This window comes from Myxine glutinosa, chromosome 2 (genome assembly GCF_964187855.1).
Source record: "Myxine glutinosa chromosome 2, kmMyxGlut1.1, whole genome shotgun sequence".
NCBI classification, from domain to species: Eukaryota; Metazoa; Chordata; class Myxini; order Myxiniformes; family Myxinidae; genus Myxine; species Myxine glutinosa.
Window position 1 is genome coordinate 51,465,753 of NC_136262.1, and position 21,053 is coordinate 51,486,805.

Below are 21,053 nucleotides of genomic sequence, written 5' to 3' on the forward strand. Positions count from 1 at the left end.
TAAAGCATGGTGGTGGAAATATTATGGTTTGGGGCAGCTGTGCTGCATCAAAATAATAAACCCGGCGTTGCCTGAGCAAATTCCCAGGAAGGGAGAGGAAGTTAGAAGGGGGAAAGAGAGAGGTGTAAGGTGAGAGGAGAGGAGAGGGAAGGGAGATATATCTGCTATATAAGAGAGATGTCTGTCTGTGTGTGTGTCTGACTGTCTGTGTCGCCATTTTTCTCAGAGATGGCTGAACGGATCTTCGTCAAACTTTCAGAGGTTCATCAGTGAGTGCCTCGATCGTGCCGAAAAAAATAATCGCTCTCCTCCCTCTCCTTCCCTTCCCCTCTCCCTCCCCCTTCCCCCCCTCCCCTCCCCTCGCTCCCTCCCTCCCTCTCCCACCTCCCCTCCCCCCCCCCCCCCCGCCCGGCAACGCCGGGTACTTCTGCTCGTACTGTATATACAGTGTCCATAGAAAGTCTACACCACCTTTCAAATTTTTCATCTTTTGTTGCTTTATAGCCTGGAATTAAATTCCATTAAATTAGACTTTTTCCACTTTTATTTACACATCGTAACCCAAAATTTCCAAATTAAAAACGAATTCAACAAATTTCATGAAATTAATTAAAAATACAAAACTGTATACTATTAAAAAGTGGTACCATATGCCTTACACTTCTTCATGATTGCCTTGACTGTCCTCCAAGGGATATTCAAATGCCTTTGAAATATTTTATACCCATCCCCTGATCTGTGCCTTTCCAAAACTTTATCCTAGAGGTCTTTTGAAAGCTCCTGGGTGCTCATGGTTAAGTCTTTGCTGTGCAATGCACTACCCAGCAGGGGAAACATACAGGAACAGCTGATTTTATTTAGAAATAATCAGAATCACTACAATTGAACACAGTGGAGGCCAATCACGTTGGTGTGTGATTTCAAAGGTGATTGGTTACACCTGAGCTAATTTACGCAAAATGAAATGCACTTATTCGCACAAGGTCATAACGGAATTGAACAATAGAACAACTCAGCTCACGGCCTGGAATGACCTTCGACCAATTGACAATTAAGCATGATACACACCCAATGACGACTTGCTCAGTGTACAGAATGGCTTTGACATGCTCAATTTCTGCAGCAAATTATACGGTGAACAGATGGCCAAATCTCTATTCATCAGAGTGTTGCTGAGGGCAATCCTGTAACGATTGGGACTAAGAGTCTCACCATGTGTGGGACTCTTTCAGTCTTTCGGTAGATGGTAGTCAATAATCTATCCTCGGATTTCTCGACTTACATATCCAGAAATTACATATCCAGAACCAGAACTGGACTTACATATCCAGAAAAGGCTGTGTACAGCTGCTCCATCTCAAAGGTGAATTTGAATGCAGGATGGAGTGTGTCGAGATGTGCAAGGAACTACTTGCATGGCGCAACAAATAAATAAAAAAAGAAGTAAATCACAAAAGTATTGTGCACATAAAAACACACACAAAGTATGACGTTGGTGGATAAATTTGAAAGGCACGCTTCTTGTGGACCTCGTATATCCCTTCTTGTGGACTTCTTCACAAACTCGTATATCGTTGTTCACATCGTTATGCTTATTTAGAACAACGACACTAACACAAGTATATAAAAGTATATCATAAACAAAAAGAAAAAGATTCAAAACATATAGATGTCCTGCTTTTGAACATCAAGACATTATTTACCTCAAATATCACAGATAAATACCACGACGCCCAATGGGAACACTGCAGTAGATCGCGACACAGAGGAGACTCGTTGATCTGATTGATGACACTTTCATGTAATGTGCATTATTATTTGGGATTGTGACAAGTATTCTTAAATATCAACTTTGTTGCACTTTGTCTTGTCAATGTCAAAAACCCCTTCACACCAAACTTGATGATTCATCAACAATCGATTGACACCATTTGAATAAGTGAAGAAAAACTTACCCTTGGTCCATCATCATGTTGTTGAAGGGAATTTCCCATTCGTAGAAGATGATTTCTCACTTGTTTCACGACCTCGTTATTCTCCTCACAATCATATATTCCATCTGAATATGAGAAGACGCAATCCAGCACCGGATGGACATTCTTTTCTTGGACCAGTGAGGCACTGTGACGAACATTTCTTTTGGAATTCTTTGGAAAGTAATTCATCATAATCAGGATTGCAGGTCTTCCTGAAAGCAAAACATGACTTTCATCATCTCAGCAAACATCCCTCAACTTCATATAAACTGTAATTATTTACATACAATTCACACAATTTGAAAGAACGGATGATAAAAAATTCACTTTTTACCATCAATGTGTCGAAGAGCTCTTTTGACGTCACTGGACACGTTTGAGGCATCGACGCAGAAAAGGAGGACAGGTGAACCACAAGTGGAGAGGTATTCTGTACATTCCAGATTCAGGGATTCCTTTTTCAAACATAATCGCAGCTTCTCCAAAAAGTGTTTTTCTGCTCCGATTGAGTTTCCATACACATAATACTGCACTTGAACTACAGCTAAACAAAAGGGAAGAGCAACATCAATGTGGAAGTTATAATTTTATTTTACAATATTTAAATCCATCAAACACCTGTGAACACCCAGGGTTAGTGCAACAAATAACTTTTACTATGAGAGTGAAGTTTTCTCTTTTCACCAAGACAAGTTATCACTGATTCTGAGTCCCAAAAACTCGAGATACGTACATGGAGGTTCATACATTTCTCAAACATGATGCAGGGTTATCATAAAACAACGGTACCCATGAAATTATATAAACCTTCATTATTTTAATTTAAAATGACACGTTATTTGTGAACATTTGTGTCACATGATGCACAATCTCTCTGGAAAGTTTCAGATGGATTTTTTTTGTTTTCATAACCAAGGCTCGTGGAAGAGCTCGTACCGGAACACCGAATGGATCAGGACGCAACAGGTCAAAACAAACAGCAGAGAGAGGGGGAAACACCAACAGCAGAGAGAGGGGGAAACACCAACAGCAGAGAGAGGGGGAAACACCAACAGCAGAGAGAGGGGGAAACACCAACAGCAGAGAGAGGGGGAGGAGAGAGTCTCCCAAGGCCAGCCTCGCCCCATCGTGCCCGTTACCTGGCAACGCCGCATCTTCGCCTCCCTCCACGGCCTTTCCCACCCGGGCCGGAAAGCTTCCCAGAAGCTGGTGTCAGCGCGATTCGTCTGGCACGGCCTTCGACGGGACGTCCGCGATTGGACCAGCACCTGCACAGCCTGCCAACAGGCCAAGGTCCACCGACACACCCAGGCCCCACTGGCACCTTTCACCGTGCCCGAACGACGTTTCGACCACGTCAACGTGGACCTGGTGGGCCCCCTCCCCCCATCACGGGGTTTCACACACCTGCTCACCATGGTGGACAGGACCACCAGGTGGCCGGAGGCCGTTCCCCTCGTCTCCACCACCACCGCCGACGTGGCGCAGGCTTTCATCGCCACCTGGGTCGCCCGCTTCGGCGCACCGGCGGACATCTCGTCGGACCGCGGACCGCAGTTCCCCTCCGAGCTGTGGGGCGCGGTCGCCCGCAACCTGGGGGTCAAGCTCCACCGTACTACGGCCTACCACCCCCAAGCCAACGGGTTGTGCGAGCGATTCCACCGCTCCATGAAGGCCGCGCTCATGGCCGGCCTTCAGGACGGCGGTTGGGCCGACCGGCTGCCGTGGGTCCTTTTGGGCCTCCGCACGGCCCCCAAGGAGGACCTCTGGGCGTCCACCGCCAAGCTTGTCTACGGCCAGGCGCTACGCGTCCCGGGCGAATTCGTGCCCGACGCTACCAGTCCCTGGTACGCAGCTCACCAGCGCTCGGACCTCCAGGAGACCGCCCGACGGTTTGCCCCCGTGCCAACGTCCCACCACGGTGACCCCCAGTCCTACGTCCCCCCAGCGCTTCGCACAGCGGAGTACGTTTTTGTGTGTCATGACGCACATCGGGGGCCACTCCGGCCGCCGTACGACGGGCCCTTCCGGGTCCTGCGACGGGACAACAAGTCGTTCGTCATCGACATCCGCGGCAGGTCGGACCGGATTGCGGTGGACCGCCTCAAGCCGGCGCACGTGGACATCGACCAACCGCCACGGTTGGCCCTTCCGCCGCGGCGAGGCCGCCCCCCATCCACGGTGCCCCCCACTCGACCGCCCACCACCACACCGGACCCCCCCCCCCCCCCACGACCCGCCAGGGGTCGCTTCGGCCGGGTCATCAGGACCCCCCTTAAATTGACCCTGCCAGTGCAAGTCGATTCTGGGGGGACGTGTGTAGTGGCTACCGCTGGGTATACACAATGCCCTTGCACCTACCGAGGACGCGGAGTGATCACCATGCCGGGCTCGTCCGGGACACCCGGGCATGCCCGCTCTCGACTTGCCAGGCCTCGTCCGGGACGCCCGGGCATGCCCCCTCTCGCCTTTCCCGGGCAAACGCTCCGGGATAATGTGTATATACATATATTGCTGCCCGATAAACGGGCTTTTCAGAGTACCCGAGTTGATTTGACACAATAAAGAAACTCAGGCGAATTCCAGGTTTTTGTCGCGTCCATTCTTTCGATTTACGTTGGAGCATAGCTCCTACAATGCCACATTAAACCATGTGATAACTGCACTGAAACAGACATAATGTCACTTTGTCAGATCTAGGATCATCCTGATACCTACATGAGGATGTGGAAGGAGTCGTTTGAGGTTTTCCTTTATCAGAACACTTTGCAGAAGCTTCGGACTTGGATTGGCTGCCTTGTATCTATTTGAGGAAGAAAAATAAAAATTATAATCATACATTACAATAACATTGTTGTTAAATTATCTTCAGTGATTTATTCCAATGTTCTTTGCAGTACAGTACTGTGTTTAATTCATCTTATTAATCACTAAAGGTAGAGAACCTGAATTAAAACAGATATATGACTGATATCAGTTTTGGTTCATCGATGCTTCCATTGCTTTTTATGGTCAAAATAATCCACACACACTCACACAAGTTGTGATCACAATCAATTGGCACACTTTCACAAGTAATCCTGAAGATGATATTCACATGGAAGAGGTTGCTGTCTAAAACCACTTGTAAGCAAAAGTGATGTAGATACAGTGCCCTCCATAATTATTGGAACAGTGAAGTCAAATTTGTTATTACCCTGCGCCAGCGAAGCGAAAAGCAGGGGAAAGCATTCGGGTGCGTATGTCGTGCGTACGTGCATACATGTCTGTATTTTTTTAATTCATTTTTATCGGCACCGTTGTTCCCATTGGCACGAAACTTTACCAGAGGAGTTCCTCTGCCTGCAGAAATTTTTTGTTCAAAATTATGACGTGATAGATCATGTGATATGGACGCCATCTTGGAAAAACGTCACACCTCGATCTCCCAAACCGCTCAATGGAAAAAAATTAAACATTGATATGTTGATGATGATGTCATCGGTGCCTTCATTATGACGTCATAATTCAACAAGTACAACGCTTGATCTGATCAGGATTTAAAAAATCCTCTGCACCTGTTAGTCCGATGGTCACTAAATTTTCAGAATATGAGCAGCTCTTCCTGTAGAATTTTGTGATAATTATGATGTCATAGGTCACGTGGTACAGGCGCCATCTTGGAAAAATCGAAAAAGGTTGCACCTCTATATCTCCGAAACCGCTCCATGGAAAAAATTGAAACATCGTTCATTGTCAAGTACTCCCCATTGGGGAATAAGATATGTTAATGATGATGTTATTGGTTCCTTAATTATGACGTCATAATTTGACAAGTACAACGCTTGATTCGATCAGGCAGAATTACTTTCTCTGCAATTCTTGGTCCGGTTGACACAAAATTTTCATCATATCACCATAGGAGGGCCTCCTCCAGGAAAATATTTTAATAATTATGATGTCATAGGTCACGTGGTACAGGCGCCATCTTGGAAACAATTGTTCCCCCGATATTTCAGAACTGCTGAATTCAATGGGGCAGTTCCACATGGGATATTTAATTGTGAAAGGGGTCAAAAGGGCCAACTTCCAATCAGGCCCTTCTTTCAAAACTCAAAGACAAGGGGTTTCACACAGTAGAAAATTTCACACGTTTACCCACCACGGAAGTTGTTGCCTGATGTTTGAGACTTGCTGAATGCAATGTTGTGGTCCCCATCTTAATGTATGGCTACATGGGGCACACTATATGATATTTAGGTACATATTGTTGCACACTATTCAATATCTACAGTCACGTGAAAAAGTAAGTACACCCCATGTAAAGTTTTGACTTTTTCAACATATTTCAACATACAGCTATTTGATCTTCATTTCAACAATATTGATAGATAATGGTGATATAATATAACAAATACCACGAAACATTTACATTTTGTAGTCCATTGTATAATTTAAATAAACATGAATGTAAATTTCACATGTGGAAAAAGTAAGTACACGCTTACATTTATCACTACTTCAAATACCTAAAATTAAAATCAGGTGCACCAGCTCAGGTGCAAATGATTAGAACATCGTTAGAGAGGATCTTGGAGGAACCCGTCTTATTTAAACCTCAGACATTTAGTTTGGTTTGCTCTTTGTTGTTGAAGTGTGTGGTGTCACCGTGCCTAGATCAAAAGAGCTATCTGAGGCCTTCAGAAAGAAGCTTATAGATGCCTACGAGGCTGGGAAGGGATTTAAAAAGATCTCCAAACAATTTGAAATCAATCATTCGACTGTCCAGAAGATCATCTACAAGTGGAGAAGATTCCAAACAACTGCCAACTTGTTAAGGCCAGGCTGCCCCAGCAAGTTCAGCCTGAGAGCAGACCGCAAGATGCTGAAAGAAGTCCCTAAGAACCCCAGAATGTCATCACGGGACCTACAGGTAGCTCTTGCCACTGTTGATGTCAAAGTGCACGAGTCTACCATTAGAGAGAGGCTGCACAAATTTGATCTACATGGGAGGTGTGCCAGGAGGAAACCTTTGCTGTCCAGAAAGAACATCAGGGCAAGACTAAAGTTTGTCAATGAACACCGAGGCAAAGACCAGCACTTCTGGAACAATGTGCTCTGGACAGATGAGTCAAAGGTAGAGCTATTTGGCCACAGTACCAGAAGACATGTTTGGCGAAAACCAAAGACAGCATTTCACCACAAGAACCTGATACCAACTGTAAAGCATGGTGGTGGAAATATTATGGTTTGGGGCAGCTTTGCTTTATCAAAATAATAAACCCGGCGTTGCCTGAGCAAATTCCCAGGAAGGGAGAGGAAGTTAGAAGGGGGAAAGAGAGAGGTGTAAGGTGAGGGGAGAGGAGAGGGAAGGGAGATATATCTGCTATATAAGAGAGATGTCTGTCTGTGTGTGTGTCTGACTGTCTGTGTCGCCATTTTTCTCATAGATGGCTGAACGGATCTTCGTCAAACTTTCAGAGGTTCATCAGTGAGTGCCTCGATCGTGCCGAAAAAAATAATCGCTCTCCTCCCTCTCCTTCCCTTCCCCTCTCCCTCCCCCTTCCCCCCCTCCCCTCCCCTCGCTCCCTCCCTCCCTCTCCCACCTCCCCTCCCCCCCCCCCCCGCCCGGCAACGCCGGGTACTTCTGCTCGTACTGTATATACAGTGTCCATAGAAAGTCTACACCACCTTTCAAATTTTTCATCTTTTGTTGCTTTATAGCCTGGAATTAAATTCCATTAAATTAGACTTTTTCCACTTTTATTTACACATCGTAACCCAAAATTTCCAAATTAAAAACGAATTCAACAAATTTCATGAAATTAATTAAAAATACAAAACTGTATACTATTAAAAAGTGGTACCATATGCCTTACACTTCTTCATGATTGCCTTGACTGTCCTCCAAGGGATATTCAAATGCCTTCGAAATATTTTATACCCATCCCCTGATCTGTGCCTTTCCAAAACTTTATCCTAGAGGTCTTTTGAAAGCTCCTGGGTGCTCATGGTTAAGTCTTTGCTGTGCAATGCACTACCCAGCAGGGGAAACATACAGGAACAGCTGATTTTATTTAGAAATAATCAGAATCACTACAATTGAACACAGTGGAGGCCAATCACGTTGGTGTGTGATTTCAAAGGTGATTGGTTACACCTGAGCTAATTTACACAAAATGAAATGCACTTATTCGCACAAGGTCATAACGGAATTGAACAATAGAACAACTCAGCTCACGGCCTGGAATGACCTTCGACCAATTGACAATTAAGCATGATACACACCCAATGATGACTTGCTCAGTGTACAGAATGGCTTTGACATGCTCAATTTCTGCAGCAAATTGTACGGTGAACAGATGGCCAAATCTCTATTCATCAGAGTGTTGCTGAGGGCAATCCTGCAACGAGTGGGACTAAGAGTCTCACCATGTGTGGGACTCTTTCAGTCTTTCGGTAGATGGTAGTCAATAATCTATCCTCGGATTTCTCGACTTACATATCCAGAAATTACATATCCAGAACCAGAACTGGACTTACATATCCAGAAAAGGCTGTGTACAGCTGCTCCATCTCAAAGGTGAATTTGAATGCAGGATGGAGTGTGTCGAGATGTGCAAGGAACTACTTGCATGGCGCAACAAATAAAAAAAAGAAGAAGTAAATCACAAAAGTATTGTGCACATAAAAACACACACAAAGTATGACGTTGGTGGATAAATTTGAAAGGCACGCTTCTTGTGGACCTCGTATATCCCTTCTTGTGGACTTCTTCACAAACTCGTATATCGTTGTTCACATCGTTATGCTTATTTAGAACAACGACACTAACACAAGTATATAAAAGTATATCATAAACAAAAAGAAAAAGATTCAAAACATATAGATGTCCTGCTTTTGAACATCAAGACATTATTTACCTCAAATATCACAGATAAATACCACGACGCCCAATGGGAACACTGCAGTAGATCGCGACACAGAGGAGACTCTTTGATCTGATTGATGACACTTTCATGTAATGTGCATTATTATTTGGGATTGTGACAAGTATTCTTAAATATCAACTTTGTTGCACTTTGTCTTGTCAATGTCAAAAACCCCTTCACACCAAACTTGATGATTCATCAACAATCGATTGACACCATTTGAATAAGTGAAGAAAAACTTACCCTTGGACCATAATCATGTTGTTGAAGGGAATTTCCCATTCGTAGAAGATGATTTCTCACTTGTTTCACGACCTCGTTATTCTCCTCACAATCATATATTCCATCTGAATATGAGAAGACGCAATCCAGCACCGGATGGACATTCTTTTCTTGGACCAGTGAGGCACTGTGACGAACATTTCTTTTGGAATTCTTTGGAAAGTAATTCATCATAATCAGGATTGCAGGTCTTCCTGAAAGCAAAACATGACTTTCATCATCTCAGCAAACATCCCTCAACTTCATATAAACTGTAATTATTTACATACAATTCACACAATTTGAAAGAACGGATGATAAAAAATTCACTTTTTACCATCAATGTGTCCAAGAGCTCTTTTGACGTCACTGGACACGTTTGAGGCATCGACGCAGAAAAGGAGGACAGGTGAACCACAAGTGGAGAGGTATTCTGTACATTCCAGATTCAGGGATTCCTTTTTCAAACATAATCGCAGCTTCTCCAAAAAGTGTTTTTCTGCTCCGATTGAGTTTCCATACACATAATACTGCACTTGAACTACAGGTAAACAAAAGGTAAAAACAACATCAATGTGGAAGTTATAATTTTATTTTACAATATTTAAATCAATCAAACACCTGTGAACACCCAGGGTTAGTGCAACAAATAACTTTTACTATGAGAGTGAAGTTTTCTCTTTTCACCAAGACAGGTTATCACTGATTCTGAGTCCCAAAAACTCGAGATACGTACATGGAGGTTCATACATTTCTCAAACATGATGCAGGGTTATCATAAAACAACGGTACCCATGAAATTATATAAACCTTCATTATTTTAATTTAAAACGACACGTTATTTGTGAACATTTGCGTCACATGATGCACAATCTCTCTGGAAAGTTTCACATGGATTTTTTTTGTTTTCATAACCAAGGCTCGTGGAAGAGCTCGTACCGGTACACCGAATGGATCAGGACGCAACAGGTCAAAACAAACAGCGGAGAGAGGGGGAAACACCAACAGCGGAGAGAGGGGGAAACACCAACAGCAGAGAGAGGGGGAAACACCAACAGCAGAGAGAGGGGGAAACACCAACAGCAGAGAGAGGGGGAAACACCAACAGCAGAGAGAGGGGGAAACACCAACAGCAGAGAGAGGGGGAAACACCAACAGCAGAGAGAGGGGGAAACACCAACAGCAGAGAGAGGGGGAAACACCAACAGCAGAGAGAGGGGGAAACACCAACAGCAGAGCCAACTGCCAAGACAGAGGGAGACAGACAAACAATGGGTGTGGGGAGGAATGAAGGGCAGGAGAGGATGTATGGGGTGGGCAAGATGGACACAGAAGGAAACTCCAGGGGAGGGGGGGAAACTGGAAATTTGGAAGGAGGAGGGATTGGGATGGTAGAGAGGGGTGGAGAGGCAGGGGGGGAGGGGGGGTTAACAAGGGTAGAAAGCATCATGGTTTTGGATTGGGGATGATATAAGATGGTGGTGAACAGAATGAAATTGAAGAGAATGTGAAAGTTGATTCTGCAGGTGGGAAAAATAGGAACAAATAAGTGGAGGTAAACAGACATCCTGGATTTGGGCAGGTCCACCAGAAATGAAGAGTATGAGCCCTGCAGAAAACTGGAGGTGGAGTGGGGGGGGGGGCGGGGGGGGAGTAAAGAGAGTGTATGGAAAGATATCTTTCTGTCAGTGATCTGATTTAGGTGAGACCACAAGCCTCAGATGTAGGCCTCCACGCTGCAGGCAGACTTGGATTTGATGGGGAAAATTGTCTTTCACTCTGACACATTCGGCTGCAGGGATGGAACAGATTTCGTCAGTTATTGCTGTTTTGAGATCATCTATGGATTGTGACCTTCCATGTTGTCCTTAAGCATCCAACACTGAACTCAGTTTTTGTCTTCGTAAATGATTTCATTCCCAGGTCGATGTTGACTGAAAACTGTTTTTCTTTCGTTTGTCCAAAGTCCCAATCGAGTAACCTGAGAGTATCGATATAACAAGAGATGGCATTCGTTTGTGGCAAATTGAATGATGGCCAAACCATCCCAGCAAAGGACCACCTTGCACACAGCAACCTTGACCAAGATGACAGACACGTGCACGGCCCGACTGGGAGGTCAAAGTTCAGGGTCGCCAACAAGGAAAATTTCAAAAGTGGAGAATCAGGATGTGTTGGCAGAAAGGAGAATAAAATCCCGGAAATATTACAAATCAAATATCTATACATGTAATAATACAACCCTTCGGATGTTTCCACACTCGTCTACAGAGGCGCGTCATGGAGGCCCGTGTTATAGTTAGATTGAACTCAGATACTGTTCTCACATCGCGCATACCTGCCCGCTCCTCCCTGCCCCCCCCCTCCCCCCACTCATTAAGTGTTATATCTGAGAAGAACGAGATTGTTAATTGTGTTTCCAGTGAAATATATGAATAAACCTGCTCAAAAACACGAGGCCACATATGTTATGAGGGAGTATAGATATTGCTGATGAATATTTCCACGTATGTAACCCATTCGACCATCGTATTGTTTTCATGTCGACCCATGATCGAGCCTTCCCACGCCCTCCTATGCACAGTGTGAGTACCATGTCCCAACCCACTCCGCCCACAACATGTACATCTGGACACTCATCCATTTACTTATTTAATTATTTCACGATTCTATGATATAAATGGTAAATAAAAATACAAACCAGGCTTCGTCTTGTGATAACCAAACCATGAAATCACAGTTTCAGCCATGTTCACCAGGTTTACACGTCACCTGGATGAAGATAAAATAAAGAAGATGTGATAAATACAAAGTACAAAGATGTAATAATTATAAAATGAGTCAAATAAAGGAGGATTATTAAATTAAACACAGAAGTGTGCACTCTGTCTATACGAGCTCAATATATGGATTAAACCAACAAATATTCACTTTTACAAATAATCACAATTACCTCCACCACAGGTGGACAGAGATGATGATTTCTCCCCTGTCTGTTTGTTTGTCTGTGATGAGGGTAACTCAACAAATTATGGATAAATTTAGACGAAACTTGGTGGATGAGTTGGGTAAGTGACAAGAACAAGCCGATTCGATTTTGGTTCAGGTCCGGATCCAGATCGGGCCTCTCAATGGGATACAAAACAAACTGTATAGGCCCTGGTGGAGGTATGTGCTTTACCGAGTGCTGTTCTAGTTTATATAATGGATCAACTACAGATACAAAAACTCCTTTTTAAACTCCAAACATGATGTAACATGAAACATAACAACATTATTTATGCAACAAAATAGATTTATTGGTTTATTTTTATTACAATTTGGGAAGAAGAAAAATACTTTATTCAAAGAGCAAGATCACTGAGTTTAAAAGGTGTGTGTGTGTGTGTGTGTGTGTGTGTGTGTGTGTGTGTGTGTGTGTGACTGTGTGTGTGTGTGTGTGACTGTGTGTGTGTGTGACTGTGTGTGTGTGTGTGTGTGCGTGTGTGTGTGTGTGTGTGTGTGTGTGACTGTGTGTGTGTGTGTGTGTGTGTGTGTGTGTGTGTGTGTGTGTGTGTGTGTTTTAGGACGGCAAGATGGCCTTGAGCTATGCCATCCTCAGTCACCTTTGGGCAGTCTCACTGTCTAACATGGGTTCGAATCCCAGCCCAGCTGTAAACTGTCATCCCGGTGTTTCACAGGAAGAGTGATTCATGAATGTGTTTGCCGTCCCTTGGATGGATGTTAATCTGTACGTACTGTTTGTCTGCATTCGTTGGTGAACGTTAAAATTCCCATTGTGCCCTTTGCGAAAATTCGATGCGTTATCGCCACCGTTGCTCCATTACAAATTCCTGCTCTAACCTATAGGGGGCACTGCATCAATGGCACACCTAAACAAGATGACGATTCCTGTCTCTTGAGATGCAAAGGCTGTGCAGGTGGAAGGGGGAATTGATGGTAACCCTTAAGTGTCCTGTCTGCCAGAATTCAGATCAGGGACAGATTCAACACGGGACAGATCAGGTCGGGGTTTGGAAAAACCCTCATTTGCAGACAGGACACCATGGAATCTTTAACATCCACCAACGAATTCTGGCAGACAGGACACCATGGAATCTTTAAAATCCACCAACGAATTCTGGCAGACAGGACACCATGGAATCTTCAACATCCACCAACGAATTCTGGCAGACAGGACACCATGGATTCTTTAACATCCACCAACGAATTCTGGCAGACAGGACACCATGGAATCTTTAAAATCCACCAACGAATTCTGGCAGACAGGACACCAGGGAATCTTCAACATCCACCAACGAATTCTGGCAGACAGGACACCATGGAATCTTAAACATCCACCAACGAATTCTGGCAGACAGGACACCGTGGAATCTTCAACATCCACAAACGAATTCTGGCAGACAGGACACCATGGAATCTTCAACATCCACCAACGAATTCTGGCACACAGGACACCATGGAATCTTCAACATCCACCAACGAATTCTGGCAGACAGGACACCGTGGAATCTTCAACATCCACAAACGAATTCTGGCAGACAGGACATCATGGAATCTTCAACATCCACCAACGAATTCTGGCAGACAGGGACACCGTAGAATCTTCAACATCCACCAACGAATTCTGGCAGACAGGACACCATGGAATCTTTAACATCCACCAACGAATTCTGGCAGACAGGACATCATGGAATCTTTAACATCCACCAACGAATTCTGGCAGACAGGACACCGTGGAATTTTCAACATCCACCAACGAATTCTGACAGGCAGGACATTATGGATTCTTAAACATCCACCAACGAATTCTGGCAGACAGGACACCGTGGAATCTTTAACATCCACCAACGAATTCTGGCAGACAGGACACCGTGGAATCTTTAACATCCACCAACGAATTCTGGCAGACAGGACATCATGGAATCTTCAACATCCATCAACGAATTCTGGCAGACAGGACACCGTGGAATCTTCAACATCCACCAACGAATTCTGGCAGACAGAACACCATGGAATCTTTCACATCCACCAACGAATTCTGGCAGACAGGACACCGTGGAATCTTCAACATCCACCAACGAATTCTGGCAGACAGGACACCGTGGAATCATTAACATCCATCAACGAATTCTGGCAGACAGGACACCATGGAGTCTTTAACATCCACCAACGAATTCTGGCAGACAGGACACCATGGAATCTTTAACATCCACCAACGAATTCTGGCAGACAGGACACCGTGGAATCTTCAACATCCACCAACAAATTCTGGCAGACAGGACACCATGGAGTCTTTAACATCCACCAACGAATTCTGGCAGACAGGATACCATGGAATCTTTAACATTCACCAACGAATTCTGGCAGACAGGACACCGTGGAATCTTCAACATCCACCAACGAATTCTGGCAGACAGGACACCGTGGAATCTTTAACATCTACCAACGAATTCTGGCAGACAGGACACCATGGAATCTTTAACATCCACCAACGAATTCTGGCAGACAGGACACCATGGAATCTTTAACATCCACCAACGAATTCTGGCAAACAGCACACCATGGAATCTTTCACATCCACCAACGAATTCTGGCAGACAGGACACCATGGAATCTTTAACATCCACCAACGAATTCTGGCAGACAGGACACCATGGAATCTTTAACATCCACCAACGAATTCTGGCAGACAGGACACCGTGGAATCTTCAACATCCACCAACGAATTCTGGCAGACAGGACACCATGGAATCTTTAACATCCACCAACGAATTCTGGCAGACAGGACACCATGGAATCTTTAACATCCACCAACGAATTCTGGCAGACAGGACACCGTGGAATCTTCAACATCCACCAACGAATTCTGGCAGACAGGACACCATGGAATCTTTAACATCCACCAACGAATTCTGGCCGACAGGACACCGTGGAATCGTTAACAGCCACCAACGAATTCTGGCAGACAGGACACCATGGAATCTTTAACATCCACCAACGAATTCTGGCCGACAGGACACCGTGGAATCGTTAACATCCACCAACGAATTCTGGCAGACAAGACACCATGGAATCTTTAACATCCACAAACGAATCCTGGCAGACAAGACACCTAATTTAACGTCCATTCGAGGAACAGTACACACATTGACGAATCACCCTGCGTGTGAAACAGTTGAAAGCTCGGTCAGGATTCCAACCCAGGCGAAGCAGCTCAAGGTGAGTGTGCGTACCTTTAGACCATCCCACTGGCCCCATGAGAAACATTTAAAACTACAGACTGAGTGTGTAAACGATTTGCAATGCGGAACCGATTCAAAATGGAGAGAAACTACCATCAAACCGGTCATTCAGGTACATGTAAAGATTCAAACTATTGTGGTAGAGTGTGCGTGCAGTGGTCTATGACCTTACCATGGTAACACATTGGGGGTAATATTCACCATGATACAAACACACTCCATTTACTTTGTCTGTAACACAAGGTTATCATCTCCATTCGGTACCTGGACAGGTGAGAACACGTTCGGAAGCTCCTCGACCAACTCGTCCGTCCAAACGTTTCACAAAAACCTCAACAGTCTCAGTCTCGAGATCCTCGTCTTCTTCCTCTTCTCTTCACCTGAACTACAATCTCCTCTCGATTCCAAATCTACCTTTCTCAGATGGTACGATATCGACGATAAAACGCATGAGGATATCCGTGCTGTGGTGATATCCGTGCTGTGCTGTGCATGAGGATATCCGGGCTGTGCTGCTCTCACCCACGGAGAACCAACACGGGACGAACGGGAGTTTCGGTTTCGGGATTTAAGGGAAGTTGCTGATCATAATATTTAACACGTCACACTTTATTTATAACACTTCTGTACTAACATTTATAACACCACTTTACCAACATTTATAACACCACTGTACCAACATTTATAACACTACTGTACCAAAATTTATAACACTACTGTACCAACATTTATAACACCACTGCACCAACATTTATAACACCACTGCACCAACATTTATAACTACTGTACCAACATTTATAACACTTACGGTACTACACCAACATTTATAACACTACTGTACCAACATTTATAACACTACTGTAAGAACATTTACACCACTACTGTACCAACATTTACACCACTACTGTACCAACATTTATAACACCACTTCACCAACATTTATAACACCACTGTACCAACATTTATAACACCACTGCACCAACATTTATAACACCACTGTACCAACATTTATAACACTACTGCACCAACATTTACACCACTACTGTACCAACATTTATAACACCACTGCACCAACATTTATAACACCACTGTACCAACATTTATAACACTACTGCACCAACATTTACACCACTACTGCATGGTACCGACATTTATAACACCACTGTACCAACATTTATAACACCACTGTACCAACATTTATAACACTACTGTACCAACATTTATAACAATACTGTACCAACATTTATAACACCACTGTACCAACATTTATAACACTACTGGTACTGCACCAACATTTATAACACTACTGTACCAACATTTATAACACTACTGTACCAACATTTATAACACTACCGGTACTGCACCAACATTTATAACACGACTGCACCAACATTTATAACACCACTGCACCAACATTTACACCACTACTGTACCCAATTTATAACACTACTGCACCAACATTTATAACACCACTGTACCAACATTTATAACACTACTGTACCAACATTTATAACAATACTGTACCAACATTTATAACACTACTGTACCAACATTTATAACACTACTGGTACTGCACCAACATTTATAACACTACTGTACCAACATTTATAACACTACTGTACCAACATTTATAACACTACCGGTACTGCACCAACATTTATAACACGACTGCACCAACATTTATAACACCACTGCACCAACATTTACACCACTACTGTACCAACATTTATAACACAACTGTACCAACATTTATAACACTACTTTACCAACATTTATAACACCACTGCACCAACATTTATAACACTACTTTACCAACATTTATAACACTACTTTACCAACATTTATAACACAACTGTACCAACATTTATAACACTACTTTACCAACATTTATAACACAACTGTACCAACATTTATAACACTACTTTACCAACATTTATAACACTACTTTACCAACATTTACAACACTACTTTACCAACATTTATAACACCACTGCACCAACATTTATAACACTACTTTACCAACATTTATAACACTACTTTACCAACATGTATAACACTACTTTACCAACATTTATAACACAACTTTACCAACATTTATAACACAACTTTACCAACATTTATAACACTACTTTACCAACATTTATAACACAACTGTACCAACATTTATAACACCACTTTACCAACATTTATAACACTACTTTACCAACATTTATAACACTACTTTACCAACATGTATAACACTACTTTACCAACATTTATAACACAACTTTACCAACATTTATAACACAACTTTACCAACATTTATAACACTACTTTACCAACATTTATAACACAACTGTACCAACATTTATAACACCACTTTACCAACATTTATAACACTACTTTACCAACATTTATAACACTACTTTACCAACATTTATAACACTACTTTACCAACATGTATAACACTACTTTACCAACATTTATAACACAACTTTACCAACATTTATAACACAACTGTACCAACATTTATAACACCACTTTACCAACATTTATAACACTACTTTACCAACATTTATAACACTACTTTACCAACATTTATAACACTACTTTACCAACATGTATAACACTACTTTACCAACATTTATAACACAACTTTACCAACATTTATAACACAACTTTACCAACATTTATAACACTACTTTACCAACATTTATAACACAACTTTACCAACATTTATAACACTACTTTACCAACATTTATAACACTACTTTACCAACATTTATAACACTACTTTACCAACATTTATAACACCACTGCACCAACATTTATAACACTACTTTACCAACATTTATAACACTACTTTACCAACATTTATAACACTACTTTACCAACATGTATAACACTACTTTACCAACATGTATAACACTGAAGGAACTGCGCTCCAACGCGAGTCAAAAGAATTGACGCGACCAAAGACGGAATTCGTCCGAGTTGCTTTATTGAAACAAAACAGCTCAGGTATTCTGACAAGCCCGTTTATCGGGCAGCAATATATTGTTGCGGATATGGGATTTGGCCTCCATCCATATCCGCTTGTAAATATTCCCCTATTTCCCCAATACCCCCCAACTATCCCCAATCCCCCATTCCCTAGTCCCATTGCCTGTAAATAACACTCTGTAGAACCGACCTTCCCCTTTTCCCCCCATTAAATGTCGTGCCCAGGTCCACCGCATCTCACGTAGACAACTTTCGGACATCTTGCTAGTTATTCTTAGTCTATGTCAGTTAAGGACTCGTTTCCATTAATTCTGACTCTTCGTTGCACCAGAATGTGATTGTATGGCACCAGTAGTGAGTTTAGGACCTCCCCATACCTCCTCCCATCTTCCCCATGAAACAACAACTACAACAACGGCGCGCGGGGAGTGTGCGTACTCACTCCGGCTTGGTTAGCCGCCATGCCCATGTGCTCTGGCGGGGTTACCACGAAGGGGCTGACTGTCGGCCCCTCATCAAGGGCGGAGCCCGGTAACCCCCAGCACCCAATAAGAAGCAACGGGCCGATTCCATCTGGGGCGGAGCTAACGAGCTGAGGGCGTGTCACTCCCCGCCGGATATACGCAGCGACTGACCGGACGTGACGTCAGATGCGCCTCAGCCACGAAGGAGAAACAGACGCCACCTCCAGCGCGACGAGACCTCCCGCATCTCTGGACCGGACCGGGTCGATTCTGCCCCTGCGCCAAGGTGCACCTTGAGCCTCGACTACCTGCCCTTCCTTGCCATCAATCCCCGTGTGAGTCAGTCTTGTCCTGTTTATCTGTGGTCTGTCGGGGTTACTATAAGACCGTGATTAAGTGCCTACCTTCCTATGCTGTCTCTCTTGTCCTTGTAATCTAACGCTCCGAACTATTATAACCTCCTCCGGAGGTCTTGAGAACTGTACCCCTGGTGTCGTGTCATTTAATCCAGCCGTTGTATCCTTTCCGTAATTGATTTAGCATAGCGCGACTCGGCCAACGTTCGAGTATAATTGGGTAAACTGTGCAGACGCGGTCATACCAAACCGCTCGGTAAACCAACATCCACAACCGCGTCTGTAACAATATATACACATTTATGTCGGGAAGTTTGCCCGACAAAAGCTATACCGGGCATGCCCGGGTGTCAAGGGCGAGCCTTGGAAAGGCGAGTCTGGACCTGCCCGGGCGTGTTTGGCTGCGGCCTGGCAAGTCGAGGCTGGGCGTGCCCGGGTGCTCTGGGCGAGCCCTGGAAAGGCGATAGCGGGCATGCCCGGACGCTCTGGGCGAGCCCTGGAAAGGCGATAGCGGGCATGCCCGGACGCTTTGGGCGAGCCCTGAAAAGGTGATAGCGGGCATACCCGGACGCTCTGGGCGAGCCCTGGAAAGGCGAGAGCGGGCATGCCCGGGAAAGACGAGACCAGGCGTGCCCGGGAGGTTCGGGCGTGCCCGGGAACAGTGAGTCCGGGCATGCCCGGGAGAGGCGCGTCTGGCCGTGTTCTGGCCGGTGCAAGGCGATTGTGTGCATCCAGCGGTAACCGCTACACACGCCCCTCCAGAATCGACCTGCACCGGCAGGGTCAATTTAAGGGGGGTCCGGATGACCCGGCCGAAGCGACCCCTGGAGGGTCGTGGGGAGGGGTCCGACGTGGTGGTGGGTGGTCGTGAGGGGGGAACTGTGGACGGGGGGCGGCCTCGCCGCGGAGGAAGGGCCAACCGTGGTGGTCGGTCGACGTCCATGTGCGCCGGTTTGAGGCGGTCCACAGAAATCCGGTCCGGCCGGCCACCGAAGTCGATGATGAAAGACTTGTCGCCCCGTCGCAGGACCCGGAAGGGCCCGTCGTACGGCGGCCGTAGTGGCCCCCAGTGCGCGTCATGACGCACAAAGACGTACTCCGCTGTGCGAAGCGCCGGGGGGACGTAGGACTGGGGGCCACCATGGCGGGACGTCGGCACGGGGGCAAATCGTCGGGCGGCCTCCTGGAGGTCCGAGCGCTGGCGAGCGGCGGACCAGGGACTGGTAGCGTCGGGCACGAATTCGCCCAGGACGCGGAGCGGCTGGCCGTAGACGAGCTCGGCGGCGGACGCCTGGAGGTCTTCCTTGGGGGCCGTGCGAAGGCCCAAAAGGACTCACGGCAGCCGGTCGGCCCAACCGTCGTCCTGAAGGCCGGCCATGAGTGCGGCCTTCATGGAGCGGTGAAACCGCTCGCACAACCCGTTGGCTTGGGGGTGGTAGGCCATGGTGCGGTGCAGCGTGACCCCCAATGAATGGGCGGCCGCGCCCCAAAGCTCAGACGTGAACTGTGGGCCGCGGTCGGACGAGATGTCCGCTGGTGCACCGAAGCGCGCGACCCAGGTGGCGATGAACGCCTGCGCCACGTCGGCGGTGGTGGTGGAGGCGAGGGGCACAGCCTCTGGCCACCTGGTGGTCCTGTCCACCATGGTGAGCAGGTGGGTGAACCCCCGCGAGGGGGGCAGGGGACCCACCAGGTCCACGTGGACGTGGTCGAAACGCCGTTCAGGCACGGGAAAAGGTGCCAGCGGGGCCTGGGTGTGGCGGTGGACCTTGACCCGCTGGCAGGCCGTGCAGGCGTTGGCCCAATCGCGGATGTTTCGTCGAAGGCCGTGCCAGACGAAACGCGCCGACACCAGCTT

The 21,053-nt window shown here is 45.4% G+C and overlaps 1 protein-coding gene across 1 annotated transcript in view; it reads right to left on the bottom strand.

Annotated features, from left to right (window-relative positions):
* LOC144891032 (uncharacterized) overlaps positions 1 to 16,057 on the bottom strand; it is a 33,658-nt gene extending 17,601 nt beyond the window's left edge. The window contains exons 1-7 of the mRNA XM_078773280.1: positions 15,658 to 16,057; positions 11,850 to 11,920; positions 9,486 to 9,689; positions 9,131 to 9,363; positions 4,695 to 4,779; positions 2,311 to 2,520; positions 1,956 to 2,188 (exon numbers count right to left, since the gene is read on the bottom strand). Of these exons, the coding sequence (XP_078629406.1) occupies positions 1,956 to 2,188; positions 2,311 to 2,520; positions 4,695 to 4,779; positions 9,131 to 9,363; positions 9,486 to 9,689; positions 11,850 to 11,898 (1,014 nt within the window). The 5' untranslated portion in view covers positions 11,899 to 11,920; positions 15,658 to 16,057. The remainder of the gene's footprint in view (positions 1 to 1,955; positions 2,189 to 2,310; positions 2,521 to 4,694; positions 4,780 to 9,130; positions 9,364 to 9,485; positions 9,690 to 11,849; positions 11,921 to 15,657) is intronic.
* Positions 16,058 to 21,053: the final 4,996 nt, after the last annotated feature.